Below are 25,300 nucleotides of genomic sequence, written 5' to 3'. Positions count from 1 at the left end.
CATCTCATAATGCAGGGCCTTGTTTTGAATCTTCCTTGCCTCTGCTTTGCTCTCCGGGAGTATTCCTTCTTGCAGATATTGAATTATAAGGGTCATCCAAGATGGCTGCCCCACTTCGATCACATTTACCTGCTCCTGCGCCGTCCTCATTTTATGCCCCATCAGTGTACAGTAACCACAACTCATTAGATGTGTCTTTTGCCGGAGTCTCGACAATCTCACAATCTTTGATTTTTTCCACTGGGACTTCTGTGACGAATTCTGCTAAGACTTGACCCTCATTTTATACCCCATCAGTGTACAGTAACAAGATGTTGTGGCCCCCCAGCTCGATCGCCCATTTTGCTAACCGCCCAGACGTCTCTGGTTTTTGCAATATTGTGCCGATGTGAAAGTTGGTAAGTACTGTGATTACGTGCCCTGTAAAGTATCTGCGCAGCCTTTTCGAAGCATAAAGCAGCACCAGTACCAACTTTTCCATTGTTGAATATCTCGTTTCTGGATCAGTAAGCACCCTACTGACATAATAGATTGGAGTTTGTACTCCGTTTCTTTCTACCATCAATACCGACCCTACTGCTTTATCCGAAGAAGATAAGTACAGTATGAGTGGTTCCTTTTCGTACGACGCGGTCAGAGTAGGGAGCTTTATCAAACATTCTTTCATTTGCTGGAATGCGGCTTCTGCCTCGGGAGTCCACTTGAATTCTTGCTTCTTCACGCAGTTGCGCAATGTGCTGATAAAAGGATATGACTTTGCAGCGTGATTTGATAGGAAACGGTTGAGCGCGGCTAAACGGCCGGCCAATCGTTGCATTTCTTTGATTGTTCGAGGCGACGGCATCCGCTCTATGGCTTGAACCTTCTCTGGGTTAACCTTAAAACCGCCATTTGTGACTATGAAGCCTAAGAACTTCCCTTCTTCCATACCAAAGGAACATTTGGCAGGATTCAACTTCAAGTTCACACTTCTCAACGAGTTGAACGTTTTCTCAATATCTTTTAGCATTTGGTCCTCTTAGGGACTCTTGATTACCAAATCATCGATGTAAACCTCGATGTGTTTTCCAATATCATCAGCGAAGATTTTATCCATCAGGCGCTGGTATGTCGCGCCGGCATTCTTGAGACCGAATGGCATCTTTGTATAACAGAAGATGCTGAGATTGGTTCTGAAAGCTATCTTGTCTTCGTCTTCGAGCTTCATTTGAACCTGGTGGTACCCTTTGTAACAATTTAAGAAGCACTTCCATCTGTATGGTGTGAGAGAGTCTATCTTTTTGTCAATCTCAGGCAAAGAGTAACAATCTTTAGGGCATGCCTTGTTGAGATCAGTATAGTCGACGCACATTCTCCATCCTTTGTTTGACTTCTCCACCATTACGGGGTTTGCCACCCAACTCTGATATCGCACCTCTCTTAAGATTCCTGCTTTTAACAACTCGCAGACTTGCTCGTTCATTGCTTTGGTCTTATCCGCCCCTAAACTGCGCCTTCTTTGTACTTTTGGTTCAACGGAGGGATAAGTGTTTAGACAGTGCTCGGTAACGTCGCGCGGGACACCGGTCATGTCTGCCGGAGTCCAGGCGAAAATATCCATATTCCTAAACAAGAGTTGTTTGAGGTGCGTTCTGATGTTTGGTGAGATTGCATGGCCAATCGTCACCGTTTGCTCTGGGTACTTACGGTTTAAAACCCATTTTTCTGGTTCTGTTGTTGAGACCTTTGGCGCTTTGGTTGGGCGCATCTCTTCTGCCCACATTACTTCTTTCTTTGCATAGATAATTGCCACTCACGTCTCAGTTGGGAAACTGATGGCTGAGTGGGGAGTGGAAGTTACCATGTTCAGTTCACCTTGAGTTTCTCTCCCAATTAAAACATCATGCCTTGATTTGACAGGCATCACCATGAAGTTGACCGTTGTTGTTCTTGAGTGCTTCCCGTCAGAAAGCGTGAGGGGGAAGCTGATTTGGCCTAGTGGGAAGACCATTTCATTGCAGAATCCCGACAAAGGGTAATCGACTGGCTCAAGTCTTGCTTTATCTTCATCGTCGAACTGATTAAAGCATTGCTCATAGATGATATCTGCTGTACTTCCTGGGTCAATGAATATGTACTCTGTCTCGTAATGGCCGATAATTCCGGTAATGACGACGGGGCCCGTTGCGCATGGACCCCCGCGCACTACCGGGAAGATAACCTGTTGCTCTTGCCATGCTGGTTCGAAAGGTCGCTTGCCTTTATCTCTCGCGCTATATCTTGGTCCGTTGACCATGTGTGTTTCCAAGCGTCGGACCTTTTTGTCTCTTCCATCATCTTTGCGCTGAATCTGGCGTGTCTCTTTGCGCACGTTTTTTACCAGATGACCCAGTTTCCACTTTTCAAAGCTTTCTCAATTTCCTGCCTTAAACTGATACAGTCATCTGTCAGATGACCTGTATCTTTATGGAAATCACAGTACAGGTTGGGGTCTTGCCCCTTCTTGTTGGTCATAGGCCTGGGCGCCTTAAAATCGTGGTTCTCCGTCATGAGCACCTCTTTAGGTGTCTTTATGAGCGGAGTCCAGTGCTTTTCTTGATTCTCATTCCTGACTACCTTCCTGTCCCAATGCGATCGATAGTGTCTCGCGCGTCTTCCCTGTAACGAGGTCGTTCATCATAACCGCTGGAGTGGTTGGCTTTCCATCCAGGGTTTTTTCCTTTGTTCCGTCTATTGTTGTCGCACGAGCTTCCCTTGGAAAATCGATCTTCAGTATAAGCGTTCTTACTACCGGCCAGTGATTCTTCAGTTTGCGCAACGATTTTCACAGCTTCCATGAGTTTATCCCACTCCTTGGGCATTCCATCTTTTCCTGTGATAGTCCTGATAAGACTATCGCAACGAATGGCTTTCTTGAAGTGAGCGCGCATGAGTTGTTCACTTACACCACCAATTTCCAAACACTCTTTGTTAAAGCGAGTGATGAAATCTTCTAAACCTTCGTTCTCTCTGCGCCAAATGTCCGTTACCTCAGCTGTGTCACGCCGGTAACGTCTCTGCTGACTGAAGTGGTTCACAAACTGTGTTCTGAAATCAACCCATGACTTGATCTTTCCTGGTGGGAGGCTGTCGAACCAGGCGCGAGCAGCTCCCGTGAAAGTTTGGATAAACAGATGGCACCACATGGGCATATTCTATCCTCCCATGCAACCAGTGCTTGTGAATACTCTGACGTGATCATCAGGATCAGTCAGCCCATTAAACTTTCCAACCATTGGAGGCAATTTTTCCTTTGACAATGGTGCCAGAGCAATCTTTGGGATGAACTTTGAGTGTTCTGTAGCTTCAGCTGGTCGATAGGCGAGGCGAAAGTCTCGCTCTGCCTCTTCGCTGTATCCGACGTGCTGCCTTGGCCTGTAGTATTCATGATTTCTTTGCAAGCGATTCAAAACTGAGGAACCCTCGTCATCTTGCCATGTTGGGTCGTTTGGGTCTGTATCATCCCACTCGTTATTCATGTTGCGCGGCGTGAGCCGGCTATGAACTGGTCCTCTCTGGACATTATACGGGTAGTCATAATAGCTTTCCGTTTCTCCTCGTGTATCGCGCGTGTCATGCACGCTTGGTCTTCTCGTGGCGGGAGGTCTATTAGCTCTTCCTTGGATGGTTTGTTGTGGGGGTATCTGGCGCACCCCCTGACTCTGGCCTTGAGGCGTAACCAAGGATGGTTCTGCCGTTAAAACCGCTTGCTGTGCGCTCAGAGATTGATATGCTGCATTAATTGTGGCAATTTGCTTGGCATACCACAAGGCTGGAGTTTCGCCTTCAGGTAGCCCTAATAGTGCCGAAATGTTTTGAGGTGTAGCTGGATTCGAAGGTCCAACACCATTGTTTCCTAGGGTTACCGTTTGAGTGATGCGAGTGATGCTCGCGCGAGGTCCCCCAGTATTGGTTACTTCGATTTCACCGATTTCTTCCACATGCTGGGCTTGGACGTTTTGATTGTCCTCCCCCAACACTGCATTAGAGTTCGCTCTGAAGCCAAACTCGGGAATTATTCCTTGACCAGCCATGATCGAAGGAAAAAACAACGAAAACTCAGAAAAAAGAAGATGAAAGTGTTTTGTAGAAAACCGGTGGGCGCCAATGAAGAAACACGGAACTAATTTGATGGTTAATTAGTTTGGTTTATGTTTCAACCATAAGGATTAATCTTCTTTGGTTTCCTGAGCTCCTTAATGACCAGTTAATCCTGCAAAACAGAAACACTGTTAGCTCGTTAAGAGGGGAATATGGGGGTTTCCCTCTTAACTAGACTCCGGTGTGAGAATAAGTATCTGCTTTGAGGAGATTAAAGTGAGTAAAGAGTGAGAGTAGAGGGAATGGAATGTTTAACCTGTGAATTGAGGTCTCTATTTATAGCTGGAGAGGTGTAAGAGGATGTGGGCTGATGGGCCTTGGGCCGAAAGGCGACAACATAGCGGATATGCTCCTTGCCTCACTGGTGTCGACCGTTTGTGGCTTCTAGAAGTTCTCTGGTGCTGCCGCACCGTGAATGGAGCCACGTGTCACTGCCGTCGGCCTTATTGTCCCTCTGCCATCAGCAGGTAAGTGGAGATCGTGGGATAGGTGTCTCTGCCCTTTGATTGGTGCCACGTAGTCGTCCTTAGGTACTTTTTGTCTCCTTCACGTCAGACGATCGTGGAGCACGATTGAGCAGAGCCTGGAGGATGCGGATTGGCTCTTTTCATCTGTCACTTGTACCTTTTGTACCTTCTGAATTAATCGTGCGCTACAGTTTTTATGTGACCCTTGATGAGCGCAGAACTAGCTCGCGTAGGATTACAGGTGCTGAGGGTTCTTATCAGAATGTTAAGTGCTGATCTTCATGTTGTTTCTTGCTTAGACCTCGCGCGAGGTCGGTCTTTGGTGAAGTAACCCGCGCGAGGTTGAGATTGAAGATCTTGCTGATTTAGGAGTATGGTCCTGCACGCGACTTGGGAGAAGGTCTGCATGGCTTTTTGGGACCATACCCCTTCAGAAACTGTTGTTATCTTTAGAGAAACGGTAATGTTATCCTCATTTAACTTTACGAAAATCGGGCAGAGTTTCCCCTGTTTTTAGGATGCCCCGATAATCAAAGTTGTCGATATCTTTTCAAAATTCAACAAACAAAACAATACGTATATAATTCTTGTCAAATGTATCAAACAAACTCTAATATCTAATCGAATCAAATTGTTTCAAGCTTGGTCGCGTAAACTAGCTAAATCTAAAAATCTAAGAATCCCGTAAAAAAATCACTTGCTACTTAAATTTGTTACCGGGTCGTGTTGACTGAGTTTGACCTCAGTTGACCAAGTGTTGACCGAGTTAACTGTCGTTGACTACGGTTGACCACTGTTGACTTATGTTGACCGATCCTTGACCCGAACACCGAACACGAACCAACCCAGAATTTTGTCGAGCCTGAATCGAATCTGAAGCATTTTTGAACCAATACACTCAAAAACCCCCCTAAGCTGACCTATAATAACCCTCCTACAACCTTTAACATGACCCTAAAACGTCCTAAAATATACCCCGTATACGAGAATCGGGCCTAGAATACCTTAATATTTACAAAAACCAAATAAAAACAAATCTGGGAGTCGCTCGCGGGGCGCGACCCCCTTGGCTAGGTCTATCGCGGGGCGCGAGCCCCTTTGATTGTCGGACAAAGCATTGCGCCACGTGTCTGGTGACACAAAAAACCTACACCTTTGACTCGACAAGGCAGGGCCTAGCCTACCTACATCGCGGGCCACGAAAGAAGAGGAGGGGGGCCTCGCTGGCCGCGAGCCGCCCCTCGGCCGGCCTATAAACGGAGGCCTCGGCCTCATTTGAAACCGTTCATTTTCTTTTCTATCCTATGAAACTTTAAAGCTATAATACTCGGGATATAATACCCCTATAAAGCGAAGCTCTGCCTCGTTGTAAGTATTATAACCCTATTTGTTACCCTACACGATCGATCTACGGCTCCGTAACGCATGTCAAGGCTCTGCCTGACTCAGTCGTTGGAGTTCTGTCTCGTGTTACACCTGATTGATCTAGGACTCCATAATGCATGTCAAGGCTCTGCCTGACTCAGTCATTGGAGTTCTGTCTCGAGTAGTACGGTTAATGTGATTTAGGGTAATTTACTAACACGTGTGCATTGTTTAATTTTAATAGATAATAACCAGGAGAATTACCAGGAAGCTATAGTAGTATCATCTAAATCAGCAATGTGAGTCATTCTCTTTTTGTAAATCTTTTTACAACCCTCTAATGTTTTAAATTACACTTAAAAGTAATTGAGTATTTGTAATTCTACCATTACTATCGGTATGTTGGGGTTTTGTATACATTACTTGAAAATCGTTACTATTGCGAATAGTAGCGTGACCACAAGTCAGGATTGACAGTACCAAAGGAGTAATTGAATATATATATATAAAACAATGTAAATGTGGATGCTCTCAATTACTGTAAAAATTATTAAACGTTTTTGATTAAACTGGGATGCACTCGCCAGTATTTCTTGTTGATAAAATGTTTTTATAATGCGTTTCAGGTAACTTAATGTGAAGCTAATAGAAGCCAGCTGGAGAGCACTGAAGGCTTAAAGTTGTGGCTATAAAAGTTACCAAATAAGAAACGAAGTTTATGTTTTCAATAATTTGGGTTTATCCCTACAAATGTATTTTCAAATGAACTTGGGTTTTATCCCATTTATTATTATAGAAGTTTGGTGTTTAACCCTGATAAAAATATTTCCTAACTACGATCCTGATGAATAAATTCTACTGCCATATTAATAAACACCGATACCACCAGCTCTGAGTCTCGCAGCTCCCGCTCCCGGGGTAGGGGTCGGGGGCTGCGACAGAAGGTGGTTTCAGAGCTACAGCCACTAGTTTACGCCAACGAGGTGTTCCGCTGATATCTAAATTTTAGATAAACTGTGTTAGGAAATAATTTACAAAATTATGTGTAATTAGGTATATTATTGTTTTGTGTTATTTGACTATTTGTTAGTTTACAATATGAGTGAGCAGGGTACATCTGACGGTTATCGTCAATTAGCTAGTTCCCCAAAAGATGAAGGAACCTCATCTCAGCCAAATCCCTTAGGATACTCAGCTGATTCTGAGGAAGGGATATTTATCTTTAAGGCACAGTCTGAGGAACCATTCCCCTCCAAAAAAATAGGATGGTTTAATAGGGGAGCACATGAGAGAAGAAAGAGGATGAAGAAATTACAACAATAGAGAGCATTAGTCAGAGCTAATAGGGAAGTGAATGCACAAACTCAGGACGAACAGTCAATAAACCACCGTGGGAAGAGGAACTAGATAGACAGTTGGCAGATTTCCATATGCTAGCCACTACAGCAGTAGACTCTAACCTAAACCAAAGAGCTGAACCACCACTGTTACCCTTATTCCCAGACCAACAAATACTAGAACCCAACCAGGAAGACCAGTTTCCAATCCTACATGTTGACCCTTATGAGATCCCCAGAATTCCCCCACCAAACCCCATAGCTCAGTATACCGACCTTAACCCTTTAGACCCATTTTGGAACAACGACTGGTGGAAGCAGAGTGTAATAAGAAACCCATACCCTTACGGACACCCCATACCTCGATACCCTGACCCAGAACCAGTACCATTACCTCCTATGAGTGAAGAGAATATGCAGGAACTTCGCCAATGGGGCGATGAGTTAGTAGAAGAAGGGGATACAATCCGACAAATAGGAGAAAAGCTAATATGGAAGCATGTTGAGCGAGATATACACGATTGGATACATGACACCTAGAATAGTGCCTAGATATGTCTGTAATTTTGTACTTTGATAAAATAATATATATATATATATATAACCAACTAAAATAGATATCGATGCATAACTACTAGTGTGTTTAATTTTCATTTGTAGTATGTAACCGATGCAAATATATATATATATATATATATATATATATATATATATATATATATATATATATATATATATGAAAAGACTAAAGTCGCAATGTTCGACGTTTTTGGTCAATCTGTTGGTGTGATTATTCGTATTACATCTTATTCTATGATAATTAATACTTGATAAATGTTTCCAATCTAGATGGACAACGAAGTAAATCAGGAAAACCCGAATAATGAGAATAACGAAAGCCAAATAGATAACAGTGCCATCCAACATATAGTAGCACAAGGAATTATAGATGCTATGCCCTATATTATCAAGACTAGGGCTGCAAACGAACCAATCGTTTGGCAAACAGTTCGTGAACCGTTCGGCGGGAAGTTTATTTGTGTTCGTTCGTTTACTAAACAAACGAACACGAACAAGAAATTTCGTTCGTTTAGTTAAATGAACAAACATGAATAGAGGTCGTGTTCATTCGTTTATGTTCGTGAAGGTTCGGTAACATGTTTGTTTGTGTTCGATACTTCATTAGTGCTTTAGTTTTTGTATTTATTTAAATACTTCAAAATTCCGACAATTAAATATCTAATAAGTGTCGGTGTATTATATATCTGTTCATGAATGATTGTTTGCGTTCATTTATTTCCATTTGTGTTCTTGAACATTAGTTTGTGCTCATTTGTGTTCGTCAACGTTCGTTGCCTAAAATTAACAAACAAACACAAACGAACACGAACAGGTTCATTTCCTTAACAAACAAACACGAACATAAAATCTCGTTCGATAAGTGTTCGTGAATGGTTCATGAACACATATATTTCTTAACAAACAAACACGAACAAGGTCTTGTTCGTGTTCGTTCGGTTCGTTTGCAGCCCTAATCAAGACTGTTAAAAGAAGCAGAAAATAATAAATCTGCAAATGGAAGTAAACGCCAACACACTGAACCAAGTCGCAGTGTAAAAGATAATAACGGACCAATAATCCAAGCTCCAATTCCTAAAAGAAGAAGAACCGTCTCTTACGGTTGTTCTTATAAAGAATTCTTGGCCTGCAAACCAGTAGAATTTTCAAGCAATGAAGGAGCCATTTCAGCCTTTGCGCTGGATAGAAAAGACAGAAGCAGTCATAAAAACAAGTAAATGCGCAGATGAAGATCAGATTATGTTTGCTTCTAATCTTTTCAAAAATGCAGCCTTAGAATGGTGGAATAATATTCTCCAGTTCAGAGGAAGTGACAGAATTTATAATATGGAATAGACTAACTTTAAGGAGATAGTCGAAAGAAAATCTTGTCCTCCTCATGAAAAGGAACAAATCGCCAATAAGTTCCTAAATCTTAAAATGGTCGGAATAGACTACAAAGGTTACACTACCATATTCTTTGAATATGCTAGGATAGTGCCAACCTTAGCCTCACCTGAGCCAGTATTAATCTCCCGTTACGTTTAGGGATTAATTAGTAAGATTAGACACGTAGTCAAGGCAGCTAGGTCGCAAACCATAGAAGAAGCAGTAGAACTAGCCAACACCCTGACTGATGAATTAGTGCGTACACAAGAGGAAAACCAGAGAAAGAACCTAGCTCAAAAGCATACCCAGGAATTTCGCTACGGTAATTCCAACCGTGGGGAAGGTGCAGGTTCTTCCTCTGCACCTTATTGCAAAACTTGTAAAAAGAAACATTATGGAAAATGTGCAAGATATTGTAATTTTTGCAAGAGACTCGGGCATAAGGAAGAAGATTGTCGAACAAATGCTAGCAATAGGCTATGTTTCAATTGTGGAGAAGTCGGTCACATTAAACCGAACTGTCCGAAACTAGCTCTAGCAACAACTAGCCAAGCTAAGACAACTGAAGGACCTAAGAAGAATGCCAGAGCATTCGTCTTGACAGCTGAGGAAGCCAAGGTGATTCTGGATGTGATTATCGATACGTTCTTAGTTAATAATATATTTGCCAAAGTATTATTTGACTCTGGTGCAAACCAAAATTTTATCAATACTTCTTTCTACAAACTTCTCGATCAACCCTTAACCAAACTTCAACAAGATTGTCTGGTAGAGACGGCGAATGGAGATTCCATTAAGATTAGTGAAATCTTGCAGGGAGCAAGAATAGAGATTCTAAACCAGCATTTCTTTGCTAACCTTTACCCAATGAATCTAGCTGGATACGATATCGTACTAGGAATGGATTGGTTGGTAGCCAATCGTGCCAGTATTTTATGTGATCAAAAGTCAGTACAACTGAGTACACCAAGTGGTAAAAAGATCACAATCAAAGGAGATAAGCCAACCCGATCGACAAAATTTATCTCTGAGATGAAAGCTGCAAGTTATGAAAGGAAAAAAGGAATAGTATATATGATTTCTGTAATCATTAATACTAAAGGAAAAGAATCAAACGATATTCCTGTAATATCTAAATTCTCAGATGTTTTTCCAGAAGAGTTACCTGGACTACCACCTGATAGAGAGGTTGAATTTAGAATTCACCTAATACCAGGAACGACACCGATTGCCAAGGCACCGTACCGTTTAGCACCAACGGAAATGCAGGAACTGAAGAAACAATTGGACGGCTTCTTAACAAAGGTTTCATACAACCAAGTTCATCACCGTGGGGAGCATCGGTGTTGTTTGTCAAGAAGAAAAACGGATCGATGTGTATGTGCATTGACTACCGAGAATTGAACAAGGTTACGATTAAAAATCAGTACCCACTACCGAGAATCGATAATCTGTTCGATCAACTTCAAGGAGCTCGATTCTTTTCTAAGATCGATTTACGTTCAGGATATCATCAACTTAAAGTACAGGAAGAGGACATTCCTAAAACCGCTTTCAGAACAAGGTACAGTCATTATGAATTTACCGTCATGCCTTTGGTCTAATCAATACCCCAGCCGCATTTATGGACATGATGAACATGATATGTAAACCATACCTGGATAAATTCATAATTGTCTTTATAGATGATATTCTAATTTACTCTAAGAGTAAAGAGGAACATGCAGAGCACATGCATATACTTCTGACATTATTGAGAAAAGAAAAGCTTTATGCTAAGTTGTCAAAATGTGAATTGTGGTTACAAGAAGTGAAATTCCTTGGACATCTGGTTAATCATGAAGGAATTCATGTGGATCCCACAAAGATCGAGGCGATTACTAATTGGAAAGTCCCTAAATCGCCAACAGAAGTAAGAAGTTTTCTTGGACTAACAGGATATTACAGACGGTTTATCCAAGATTTCTCTAGGATAGCCATTCCCTTAACCAAACTGACCTTTTTAGGCCCTAAAGTGTGAGACTGACACATCAAATTAATACGAGCGATGGTTACGAACTGGGCCTTACCGGGTTAGTTTATATTAGGTTTTGGACCTTTATAGGTCACTTGGCCCAAGCTTTAGGATATGTGGGCCAAGTAGACCCAAGGGAAGCCCATGTAGAGAAGTGGGCTTGAGTTAGTATATAAACAAGTTTTCAACTTGTTTTAGGGCTTGAACCTCCTAGTTACACAATTCTAGAGAATCATAGTGGGAGGCGATTTGTAGTGGTGTACTCATACCAGACGTTTTTGCTTGTTCAAGTAATCGAAACGTGTGTGAGTTAAAAGTTATTTCAGTGTTCTTGTTTGTTTTCATCTTATTTCTTGAATCACCTATTGATTGGATTCCGCACAATCAATAGGTTGTTTGATATCATTGAAAGATCTGTTTAACGGGACTTTCAATTGGTATCAGAGCAATTAAAACCTATTTCTAGGCTCGGTGTGATATCAAACATTCAAGAATTTCGTTATTTTTGGTTCGGTGTTCTTCGCGTTCTTCGTATGTTCATCTGAATTTTATCAAAAAATCATCCTATTTTGGTGTTTTGATTTGTTTAAAAATTGTTAAAAGGATTGGTTTTGATTTTTTTTTAAATTTTAAAAATCTTCAAATCTTGTCAGATTTCACAAGATTGTGTTTCCTATAATTTCGAATATTATTTGAGCTCTAAAGTTTAAAAATAAATCAATTTTTATTTGTATTTTCAAGAAAAAAAGTCACAGTTCTTCTCCAAAGTTTTAAAAATCAATTTACATATTTTTGGAGATTTGTTGACTTGATAATTTTGGTGAGATTGAAACTTCCATTTTTTTTATTTACAGCTCATCATTCATTACATCTTCTGAGTCGCAACCACCCATCCTCACACGATCGTCATCGTTGTTCACCGTTTTGACAGAGGTTTCGAGTTATCACTTGGTCTCGAGTCATCTCCAAGGTTTCGACTCACACACCATTCTAGTTACATCTTGTTATCGACTCTTCATCATCATCATCACAGTCTCGAGTCATCGTCTTCCTGGTCTCGAGTCATCGTCTTTCACGGTCTCGACTCATCAACCTTCACAAAGGTCTCGACTCTCCTCCACGGTCTCGGCTCAACAAAAGGTTGTCAGCTCCAAAAGTTTACACAGGTCTCGACTCATCAACTTTCACAGTCTCGAGTCGCAACCACGATTCCGATTCCGAGTCGCAACCACTGTTCCGAGTCACGGTTTCGAGTCCCATTTTGACACAAGATTTCGAGTTCCACGTTTCGAGTTGATCTTCATCATCTTCATTCACTGATCTGAGTCTTAGTTGAAACTAACATTAACATCACTGGTCATCATTCAACACCATTTTCCTCATCACTATCATTCATTCTCTCCGGCCGCTATCTCCGTTAACATCATCTTCTCCGGGTTCCATCTGCAACATCGAGCCAACCACCGCCGTTCTCCTCCACCCTTGAACGACCTTCGTGCATCACCACTGTCAACCATCCTCATACAACACTACGTTCACCATCGTCTTAACTGTCTTGATAACCACTGTTAACCTATCTCTAACACTATGTTCCCGAGTCATTTAATAGGGGGAGAGGAGGGGAGAGAAGGGGAAGGAAAATTTTCTCTCCTAATCTCTCTAATTTGGGAGGATGAATATATGGTCATATTTGGTCATATTTTCTTCCCTTTTCACTCCCCTCCCTCTGTTAAATGAAACTCGGGAACATGGTTTTTCATATTTTCATCTCTTTTCCCTCCCCTCCCCCTCTTAAATGAATCTCGGGAACAGAGTGTAAAAGGTGTTATCGAGTGTTTTGAGTTTTGGTTGATGTGATTCTTGATTGGACGTTTAGTATTCTATTAAGTTCCTTTTTAATAATATTAATAAAATAATAATAATAGTAATAACTTTAGTAATAATAGTTATTTTAAAAAAATAGTTTGATTAAAAAAAATAGTTTGATTAAAAAAATCTGAATAAATAAATAAAAAAAGGCAAGGGGATTATTTGTTTTGTGTGATAAGTTTTGACATGTTTTAAGGTGCGGTTCAGATAGCGGGTTCAAGGAGTTTGAGTTAGCGAGTACACGGGTTCTCATTTGGTTTGTGTTTTGAGGAGAAGAACAAAAGTATCAATCACCCACTGAAATTATGGCATTTATGTTTAACAAACCCGTGGCTCAAGAAATTATTCGTGAAGAGATACTTTCTGTCTTTTGCACTCCTGAATGTAGAGAAAGAGTTGAGGCATATCGGTTACACAATGCTGAGTTGATCCAAGATTACAAAGACATAAAAAATAAAAGTTTTACTTTAGTAAGAAATGAAAAGCTTTATTAAGAAAAAATTGAAGCTCAAAAGAAAGATATTGCTAAATCGAAAGAGGAACTCAGCGTTAAAAGTTGTAACCATAAGTATGACAAGGTGATCATGAATGATTTGATCAAAGAGCTAGAAGAGATCAAGTTGAAATATCAACTAAATGAAATCAATATTAAAAAATATGATACTTCTAGCAAATTGGTCAATGACATATGTGATATTCAATTAGAATACAAGAAAAAGAAAGGGTATGGGTTGGGTTTCAATCAAGTTCCTCCTCCATATAATGACAACTACACATACTTACCTGTTACTGAGGAGGAATTGATGAATGAGGACAAGATGACTTACGGTCCAAAAATCAACAAGTCATCAATCAACAGCAATCCTGTTAACAATAAACGACCAACTCCTTCTATGAGCTTTGTTTCTAAAGGCACTTTTAATCCTAACAGCTCATTTACCTGTGCAGATAAAGTAGTAGACTCAAAGTCTGGAGATATTCTTGGGGATGAACCAGATTCGAATTTTGATTTTTCTAAAAACTCAATAAATGAATCTGATTCTGGTGGTGTGTTTGGACAAGTTTTTCTTAACTCGTTTCGTAGTTATGTGTCGGGTAAAATAGTTGATGCTTGTCATGAACCTTTGAATAATGCGTCTGATGATGGTTGTTTTTCAGTAGTTGATGATGCTTCTAACCCTACAACTACTGATAGTGTGACAGTGGACGTCCCTAATGTTGAATCTAGTGGAACCACATTGGAAACCAAAGTTAAAAGTGAACCACAATTAAACTCACATGATACATGTGTTGATGAAACTTCTGCATCTTTAGAAATTAAAGTTGAATCTGATTTTGTAAAAGAAGAAGTGGTCACAATAAATGAACAGTCACAAGAAAATGTTTCTGAAAAGGAAGTTAAAACGGAAACTGAATCGTCTTTTCAATATAATCCTGATAAACTTGTAAAAGACGAAAAACATCATCCGTCTGATCTCATGCTTGTGCTAATTCTGATCAACAGATACCTAAGAGGTCAGAAAAGGCACATGGAACACAAGCAACGCAACCAAAGCAAGCTCATTCATCTAGATCAGTCGGATCAGTTAATGCTGCTAGCTAACCGAATCTCCATACATTGAAACGACAGACATGTTTCAACTGTGGAATTCCTGGACACATTGCTAGAAATTGTGTTCATCGCCAGAATGTGCAAAAAAAATGCTAATATTCACTCTTGTGCTGATGTTTGTGAGCCGGTTCACAACACGCAAAAGGAGCCAAAACGAGCAGATCAAAATCGAGGGTATAAGAAGTCTGCTCATCAAGGACAATGCAGCAATAATCCTCATAAGGCTCGTGACAAGGTGAATAAAAGATCCAATCAGGGAGAAAACACGAAGAATGGTGCTCATACCAACAAGAGTTCTGCAAACAGCAAATACAAACACCCAAATTCGTCTTCGTTTGAAAGTCGTGTGCAGGCGCATCCAACACGAAGAGGATCGGTTTGTCCTTCAGGACCTGCTAGAGCAAATCAAGCTGCTCAAAACGTCTTTTTGATGAAAACACAGACTTGCTACAACTGTGGCATTGCGAGTCATATTGCTAGAAACTGCACATGGCGTCCCCATGTACCCTATTATATGTGAAATCAGAGGGTTACACCAAAGGATAACAATCATTCCAAGCCGATGAAGGTATCATCAGCTAAGGCAATGAAGAATGTGAATCCCAAGGTTAAACCTTCTGATGGGGATTGGAACGCTGCTAAAAACAAACGCAAGGCTGTTCAAGAACAAAAACGTTTTTCTAAAACTAACAAGCTTGAATCAGCTAAAGTTGCTCAACCGAAGGCAACAAACACGTTTGTTAAACCGAAACAGATTTGGAAACCCAAATCCAAAGCAGCAATGTCTCTAATCCTTGAAACTAAAGGGGACTTATGTTTAAAGGAAGTGTCTTATTTTGATGCTTCAGGAAATCCCAGGACCACGATGGCCTGGGTACCAATGTCTTACTAATCTCCTTAATTTTCAGGAACAACTAAGGAGGAGCTGTTGACAATCTCTGGAATGTTGATAGCGGTTGTTCCAGAGATAAAACGGGTAACATTACACTGTTGCAAAAAGTTCAAAAAAATTTTTACAGATGATATGTTTCCTTTGGAGGAGATAACAGAAGTAAGATAAGATCAGCAAAAGGTACCGTTTAAATTCAGTACTTTGATTTGAATTGGATTAGTCTTCAATCTGATGACAGAACGGTTAAGCAAAAATATTTTTTCCTCTTTATTAGTTCTTTACTTTGTACATAACGTGTCCTTTCTCTGGTAAATGGTAAATTTGCGCATAAGATTTATGCACAAATTTACGGGGGAGAGGTACATATAGATAGATATAGAGTTTAGGGGGAGAAAACTCAGAAAAGAAAAAATACAAAAAGAGTTTGTTGTATATATATGCATTGTTTTAGGGGGAGAAAATGAGAAAAATACAAAAACTGAATCAAAAATGAAAAATCCGAAAAGAGAAATTGCATGATATGGGAAGTGAAATAAATGTTCGTGTTAAAGGGTTTGACTAACACATGTAAGGTGCCATAGCTGAAAAGACTAGGATCTTTTGCGATATGTCGATAGGCTTAACGTTCAAAATGATAAAAGATACTAAGTGATATAAACATAAGGAACTATGTACCATGTGGGTAACATACCAACGGCGTATGATTTTATGGTCTTAAATCTTGCGTTGATAGATAGCCAACGTCTGAGGTTTCGGGTCTTTATATTGTTGAATCATCTGGGGATATCTTGGTTGTCCTTCTGTTGCATCCAGATTATATGCAGACCTAGACATAGTCAGGATATCTTAAAAGATCCCAAGAGGACAAAAACCTTAAGGAGTCAAATCTCAAAATGAGAAAATTCCCAATGCTCAAAGAGCCAAATTCGAACCAAAATGGTATTTGCCTCACCCTCGTTGTACAAAATCATTGGTCGCTCTGCTGTACGAAAGTACTGACCTGTCACCAATGGTCTAACATTGTAAATCAAAAAGGATGACATCAGTATACTCACTTGTTATGATGAATCGTTGTGCTTACCTTGATCGCGGGGGTATGCCTTGGAATGGGACACATAGGTATAATAATATAATATTACCTTAAGCATATCACAAAGTTGAAAAATTGAAAGTTGAGTGTTAAAGTTTAAGTGGACAAACATATTGGCAATCGCATAGACCAGTTTGATTAGGCTCGTGCTGAAAAGTGTTCCTTAGTCTGCCTGAGAACGAATTTTGATCCCATTGCAAATGTAATTGTATATTATGGTAGTTGTTTATATTTTGATTTTTATTTGTTTTTTAGTTCTTAAAAATTAATTAAAAAATAAAATTAAAAAAATGGAAAAATTCAAAAATACAAAAATAGTGTCTTGTTTTTCTAGCAAAAACCCAAAAACAAAGTGTTTATTTGTTTTTCTTAAAATTAAAAATATAACCGTTCTTGAAGATTTGACTGATCATCATAAGTTGAAAGAATTTAAATCGTGAAATCCGATTATAAGTACTTGGATGTACCTAGTGTTCATATGGTACTCCCCCCCTGTTGCATAAGAAATGTTTGCTTATGAGTTTGTGAGCATGTGCAGAACTTGATTTCAATCAAGAACATGGGTTGATGAAGACTGAGATGCTGTTAGTTGCTGAAGAAGCCTGAAGCATCACAACAACAAGATGTACCTGAGTCAGAAGAACCGGATACGAAACGCCGTCTGACAGTGAAAGTACAATTGAAGAAGTACAATGAACCTGCTTGAAAGAAAAGGACTGAAGAAGAAAAGAGCTGTTGAGAATCCTCCTCTCACATTCTTTTTAACAAAGATGTTTCAAGCAAAGCTAATCGTGATCCTGATATGAAGCTAACCACAAAAGCTGAAGAAAGAGACCCAGTGCTGAGAGTTCAGAAGACAAGAACTTCCACAACATCTGCAGCATAGCATCAACCATAGATTTCGTTGAAGACGTTGCTGAATTCATGTTATGAAGACAATTTGATGGCATCAGTCTAGGGGGAGATTGTTAGGCCCTAAAGTGTGAGACTGACACATCAAATTAATACGAGCGATGGTTACGAACTGGGCCTTACCGGGTTAGTTTATATTAGGTTTTGGACCTTTATAGGTCACTTAGGCCAAGCTTTAGGCCATGTGGGCCAAGCAGGCCCAAGGGAAGCCTATGTAGGGAAGTGGGCTTGAGTTAGTATATAAATAACTTTTCAACTTGTTTTAGGGTTTGAACCTCCTAGTTACACAATTCTATAGAATCAGAGAGTGGGAGGCGATTTGTAGTGGTGTACTCATACCAGACGTTTTTGCTTGTTCAAGTAATCGAAACGTGTGTAAGTTAAAAGTTATTTCGGTGTTCTTGTTTGTTTTCATCTTATTTCTTGAATCATCTATTGATTGGATTCCGCACAATCAATAGGTTGTTTGATATCATTTAAAGATCCGTTTAATGGGACTTACAGACCTGTAAATCAGTTAAGTTTGAATGGGGACCGACACAAGAAGAAGCTTTAGGATTCTTAAGCAAAGATTAACCAACGCACCCATACTCGCACTACCACATGGAACTGAAGACTTTATAGTCTATTGTGATGCGTCTAAGTTAAGATATGGATGTGTATTGATGCAACGCCAAAAGGTTATAGCTTATGCTTCTAGACAACTTAAGAAACATGAAGAAAATTACATAGCCCATGATCAAGAGTTAGGAGCCATAGTTTTTGCCCTTAAGATTTGGAGACACTATTTATATGGAAATAAATTTGTTGTCTTCACGGATCATAAGAGTTTAAGATATATTTTTGGGCAAAAAGAATTAAATATGAGACAGAGGTGATGGATGGAAATTCTTAGTGATTATGATTGTGATATCCAGTATCATGCAGGAAAGGCTAATGTAGTAATTGATGCTTTAAGTCGAAAGTATCATGAAAAGCCAAAACGAGTACGTTCTCTCAGGTTAAATCTAAGTAGATTTAAATGAGCAAATTAGAGAAGTACATAAAACAGCAATCAAGGACGATGCTGAAAATTTAAAAGGAATGATTAAGTAAGTAGAACAAGGATCAGACGGAATTTGGAAGTTCCATAAGAAAAGAATATGGATACCTAAACAAGGAAACCTACGCCACCGAATTCTAGAAGAAGCTCATAAGTATAAGTATATGATACATCCCGGAAGTGATAAGATGTATCAAGATTTAAGAAAGAATTTCTGGTGGATAGGAATGAAAAAGGATATAGCAAACTATGTTGCTAAATATCTGACCTGTTCATAGGTTAAAGCTGAGCATCAGAAACCTTCATGGTTATTACAACAATTAGAAATGCCAATATGGAAATAGGAATTGATAACAATGGACTTTGTTACCAAATTACCCAAGACAAGAAAAGGAAATGATACAATCTGGGTGATTGTTGACAGATTGACCAAATCTGCTCATTTCTTACCATTGAAGGAAACTTTCAGTATGGAACAGTTAGCCAAGCTATATGTAAATGAAATAGTTTCATTACATGGAATTCCTTTATCTATTGTATCTGATAGAGATAGCCGTTTTACTTCTCATTTTTGGACTAGTTTCCAAAAAGCAATGGGAACCATATTAAATCTAAGTACAGCTTATCATCCTCAAACGGACGGACAAAGCGAAAGGACAATTCAGACAATGGAAGATATGCTTAGAGCTTGTGTAATCGATTTTGGAGGAAATTGGGATAATCATTTACCCTTAATATAATTTTCTTACAATAATAGCTATCATACTAGCATTAACGCTGCACCATTTGAAGCACTTTATGGACGAAAGTGCCGAACTCCAGTCTGTTGGGCAGAAATTGGAGAAAAGCAACTGTCTGGACCGGAGATAGTGCAAGAAACAACGGACAAGATAATTCAAGTCAAGGAAAGACTAAAAGCAGCACGAGATCGTCAAAAGAGTTATGTAGATAACTGACGAAAACCTTTGGAATTTCAAGTTGGAGATAAGGTATTGTTAAAATTCTCCATGGAAAGGAATAGTCAGATTCATTAAAAGAGGAAACCTAGAGGAAACCTAAGCCCCAGGTACGTTGGACCTTTTGAGATTATTAGAAGAATAGGACATGTAGCTTATCAGCTACAACTGCCAGAGGAAATGACAGGGATACATGATGTGTTTCATGTATGTAATCTCAAAAAGTGTTTAGCAGACGAATCTTTAGTGATACCTCTTAAAGACATAGAGGTAAACGAGAAACTTAAGTTTATCGAGAAACCCATCCAGATTGAAGATAAAAAGATCAAGAATCTCAAGCATAAGAGATTAGTTTGGTCAAAGTGAAATGGGATTCCAAGAGAGGACTAGAATACACTTAGGAGCTCAAGTCAGAGATGCAAAGGAAATAACCACACCTGTTCCAGTAGATCTTGAGGATGAGATTTAAAACAAGGTGGTGAGGATATGATAACCATCCTAGAACCCTTAACGTGACCCTAAAACGTCCTAAAATATACCCCGTATACGAGAATCGGGCCTAGAATACCTTAATATTTACAAAAATCAAATAAAAACAAATTTGGGAGTCGCTCGCGGGGCGCGACCCCCTTGGCTAGGCCTGTCGCGGGGCGCGAGCCCCTTTGATTGTCGGACAAGGCATTGCGCCACGTGTCCAGTGACACAACAAACCTACACCTTGGACTCGACAAGGCTAGGGCCTAGCCTACCAACGTCGCGGGCTGCGAAAGAAGAGGAGGGGGCCTCGCGGGCCGCGAGCCGCCCCTCGGCCAACCTATAAAAGGAGGCCTCAGCCACATTTGAAACCGTTCATTTTCTTTTCTTTCCTTTGAAACTTTAAAGCTATAATACTCGGGATATAATACCCCTATAAAGCGAAGCTCTGTCTCGTTGTAAGTATTATAACCCTATTAGTTACCCTACACGATCGATCTACGGCTCCGTAACGCATGTCAAGGCTCTGCCTGACTCAGTCGTTGGAGTTCTGTCTCGTGTTACACCCGATTGATCTAGGACTCCATAATGCATGTCAAGGCTCTTCCTGACTCAGTTATTGGAGTTCTGTCTCGAGTTGTACGGTTAATGTGATTTGGGGTTATTTTACTAACACGTGTGCATTGTTTAATTTTAATCGATAATAACCAGGAGAATTATCAGGAAGCTATAGTAGTATCATCTAAATCAGCAATGAGAGTCATTCTCTTTTTGTAAATCTTTTTACAACCCTCAAATGTTTTAAATTACACTTAACAGTAATTGAGTATTTGTAATTCTACCATTACTGCCGGTATGTTGGGGTTTTGTATACATGATTTGAAAATCGTTACTATTGCGATTAGTAGCATGACCACAAGTCAGGATTGACAGTACCAAAGGGGTAATTGGATAGATATAAACAATGTAAATGCGGATGCTCTCAATTACTGTAAAGATTATAAAACTGTTTTGATTAAACTGGGATGCACTCGCCAGTATTTCTTGCTGATAAAATGTTTTTAAAACGCGTTTCAGGTAACTTATTGTGAAGCTAATAGAAGCCAGCTGGAGAGCACTGAAGGCTTAAAGTTGTGGCTATAAAAGTTACCAAATAAGAAACGGAGTTTATGTTTTTCATAATTAGGGTTTATCCCTACAAATGTATTGTCAAATGAACTTGGGTTTTATCTCATTTATTATTATAAAAGTTTGGTGTTTAACTCTGATAAAAAAATTTACTAACTACGGTCCTGATGAATAAATTCCACTGCCATATTAATAAACACCGATACCACCAGCTCTGAGTCTCGCGGCTCCCGCTCCCGGGGTAGGGGTCAGGGGCTGCGACATGACCAGTGCTCGAAAGTGAACCAACATATCTACCATTGTTGTCGCCGGTATCACCCAACATCACATCGGAGAAACTTAAAAATAATCGGGAAAAAATGAAACAGGTAGACTAGAGCTTACCGAGGAAACGTCAAAGAAAATCTGGGGCTGCCAATTGATGTTGCTCTTCATCGGTAAGACTAATCACCACCGCCGCCGTCATTTTCTGGTTAACCGGTCATCACCGGTGATTGCGGTTGCCACCGTTGTTGTTGTGACACCATCAACAACAACAACATCTTCATCATCGATCATTTTCCACAGCAAACACCATCATTAACATACCCGAATCACTGGGTTTCATCGGAGGTGGAGGTGTAAGGGAAAGAGAGGTTTCGAGGGTGTGAGTGCGGGTGTGGGTGGGGGTTGTGGGTGAATGCGTAGCCAGAGAACCAGGTAAACGGACCCGCCGCTGGCCATCGGCTCCTCCCTGTGGTTTGCAGATCTTGAAAATGAGAGGGAGACAGAGGTGATGAGGGGGAGAGGTCAGGAGGTTGAGTTGTGGGTTGTTTGTCGGAGAGAGACGAGACGTGAGTCGGTCGGTAACGCAACTCTGATCGCCGGAGTTTAAGAGACGAGAGGGGCATGGGGGTGTCGGCTGAGATTGTTAGTATTAGGGTTTTCAAAAGTGTTGAAAGTGAAGGGTGGGCAGTTATTTATATTTAGGGTTCTTCTTGCGATATATGTGGCCCAATACGTTTCTAAAGCCCGTTTTCGGACCCGAGTGGCGTAAAATGTCGTAAGATGAAATTTTAAAGTCTAAACACTAAAAAATTCATCGGTAATTAATATTCTAAAGAGTTTTTCGTCGGTTGCGTTAAAACGCGTAAAACGTTCCGTGTGTCATTTTTAAATCCGTTTTTCGATCCGTTTTCAACCGCGAACATTAAATTTTGAAAACGAAGCTAAATATATCATAACATTGCGCGGTGCGTTCCTGCAGTCGCGTTTTCATTGACGTTTGCGCTTTGTGACATTCGAAAGCGTGTTATTTCCCCAATAGTGAACACTCTCCCATGCGCGCCATTTCCACCATTGCCCCCATTGTTGTTGTTTCCGTTGTTGTTCCCATTGTTGTTACCACCAGCATTCTGATTTAGCTGAGGGCAGTCTCGCCTGATGTGACCCTCGGCTCCACATTGAAAACATCCCTTACAATTTCCACGGTTTTGCTGGGGTTGTTGCCTTTCCTGCTGCTGTGACTGTTGCTGTTACGGGGTGTGCTGCTGCTGATGATTCGCAAGTGAAACCCTACAATCCATGGCCATATGCCCCACTTTGTTACACCTGTGACAAACTCGGGTACACGGTCCCCGATGGTGATAGTTGCATTTATTGCACTTTGGTAGCTTTCCCGCATAAGAACCCTGACCTGAATTGTTGCCCTGGCTTTGATTAACAGAGGACTGACTGAAGCTGCGATTATTGCTATTTTCTGGTCGCTTCTGTGACGGGTTGGAGTTCACCGCCTTATCTACATCATTCCATTTCCGCTTGCTATCAGTAGCGGGCATAGTAGCTGTGGTTGCAGCAGCAGTAGTGGCAGAAACGCGCGGTGGTAGCGAGCCACACTCCACCTCCTGATCAGTGATCTTGTGAGCCAAACGGATAATCTGAGGTAAGTTGTTGAGGTTCGCTGCAGTAACCAAACCCTTCACTCATGGAGCTAATCCCTTGATGAACAGTTCTATTCTCCGGTGCGGAGGTCGGGACAAATTCAGGCACATGATAGCCATGAGACCGTTTCACGTATGCCTCAATCTTGGATCCCACCATCTTCAGATCATAATACTCATTCTCCAGTTTCTGAATCTCATCACGAGGACAATACTCCTCCCTTATCAATTCCTTAAAATTGTCCCAAGTAGTGGCATTTGCCACCTCGATGCCCAACATCTGAACCTGGGCATTCCACCATGTCAGGGCACCATCCTCGAGTGTGCCCGTAGCATACTTCACTCTGTCCCCAGCAGGACAGTTACACATCACAAACACCGATTCTGCCTTCTCAAACCAACGCAGGAGTCCTACAGCCCCTTCAGTCCCACTGAAGGTCTGTGGCTTACAATCCATGAACGTCTTGAACGTACAAGCAGGTGGATTGTTTTGATTTTGTTGCGCTTGCTGACCCAATGGACGAAAGAAAATACAACACAGGGGGTAAGAGTTGTGTACGCGATATAAGAATAAAGGGTAAATGGCACATACCGTACCAGCTTGGTAGGCTGCCAAAGCCTCAGCCACACGTGTGTTAATCAAGTTGGTCAGCTCAGCCTGGGTCATCGCAATGTGACCACGTCCATGACCTCGTCCGCTCATGATTCTATATAAGAGAAGGGGAAAGGTCAAGAGTCGAGATAAAGTAGGAGTTAAACTCACAACAACTTCTACGGATTACAAAGTGCATCATATAACAAAACGGAACCCCTTTCACACTCCTTAGATCTCACTGTGACTCGCATGCACCCCACATCATTATTATGTGTGCACCCACAATAATAATGCGATTTGCATGTTTATCTCAGCTCCTCCCAACTCATGATATAAGGCTCCTCAAGTTCTCGCAACAAGACAAAACACCACAAGCATAAACCACGAAAATCTAACGAGACATCGCACTGTGACTCTATCAATCACATAACTCAAGTAAATACTCATGAATTCAGTCTGAAATGCTAAGTGTGTGCAATCGCATGCAACATTGTACATATGTGTATACTAGATATGCTATGCAATAAGTAAACGAGAGACGAACCTTGCAATCTGGAGCTGAGTGTCATGGTCGCTTTCTAAACTGTTCGATTATAGTCTGGTTTAATAAAAAAAACGTTTTAAAACCTAGTTCACTATAACCAGTGGCTCTGATACCAAACTGTCACACCCCCAAAATACCACATGCGGAAAACCCGCTAGGTGTGTGACGTACCAGGATCGAGCCACCAATCACATTGAACCAATAGTAAATCACCAAGTTTATGTTTATTAAATTAAACAACCATAATTGTTAAACAAGAGTTATCAGATTCAGCGGAAGCAAATGATAAAATAATGTTTAATGTATTCCCAAAACCAAATGTAATAGTGTTTAAATAGCATTCAAGTAATCCTCATCGACATGACCATAACCACTCCAGCCATCCAGATAGCAAGTTCCCATCCAAAGTACCTAACGACATGCGAGCATGCAACAAGTGTGTCAGACAACGCTGGTGAGTTCATAGTTTTTCGAAAACGTTAATTACCAAGTGTTTAATCCAGTTTGTTAACAAATCCGAAAGTAATGTTGATAATATCTCGATACTGAACATGACGGCTCCTGATGTATGTTTTGCCCGTTCCCCAGTGCTCCTATCAAAGCATTGGGCATGACTGGGTCATTAGTTCACACATGTCCTCTCCGGTACAGGGTGAGGGTGCCAAACCTAAGTAGCGCTACCAACTAATACCCCGCTACCTCTCCGGTAACAAAAAGATGGGACATAAGAATGATAGAGTGAGATTATTAACCAACATCCCAGTTTTACCCAAAAGACTTATCCCTCCCCGGGATACCCACTGACTGTCCCAACCAACGGGACGCATGCTCAAGAGTAGTGAACTCACCTCGGTATGCTCAAGACTTATCCAACATGCAGTATATAACCCTTTCTTAAGCAAGCCACATCCCATGTGATTGTCATCAACATAATAATAATAATAAGGAAGTGTTCTGTTTACACAAGTCTAGATCCATCCTCAATTAGTGTAGTCATTATGTAACCCAAATATACGAG

At 40.6% G+C, this 25,300-nt stretch overlaps 1 protein-coding gene across 1 annotated transcript; it reads right to left on the bottom strand.

The window, feature by feature from the left end:
* Positions 1 to 2,591: 2,591 nt before the first annotated feature.
* Positions 2,592 to 3,170, bottom strand: LOC110924587. The gene has a single exon (XM_022168582.1). It carries the CDS (start codon positions 3,168 to 3,170, stop codon positions 2,592 to 2,594), a length of 579 nt encoding a protein of 192 aa, XP_022024274.1.
* Between the last annotated feature and the right edge of the window lie 22,130 nt (positions 3,171 to 25,300).

The sequence above is a fragment of the Helianthus annuus genome, chromosome 17 (genome assembly GCF_002127325.2).
Source record: "Helianthus annuus cultivar XRQ/B chromosome 17, HanXRQr2.0-SUNRISE, whole genome shotgun sequence".
Lineage (NCBI taxonomy): Eukaryota > Viridiplantae > Streptophyta > Magnoliopsida > Asterales > Asteraceae > Helianthus > Helianthus annuus.
Note: the sequence above shows the minus strand (reverse complement) of the source record. Positions and strands in the feature narration are given on the sequence as shown.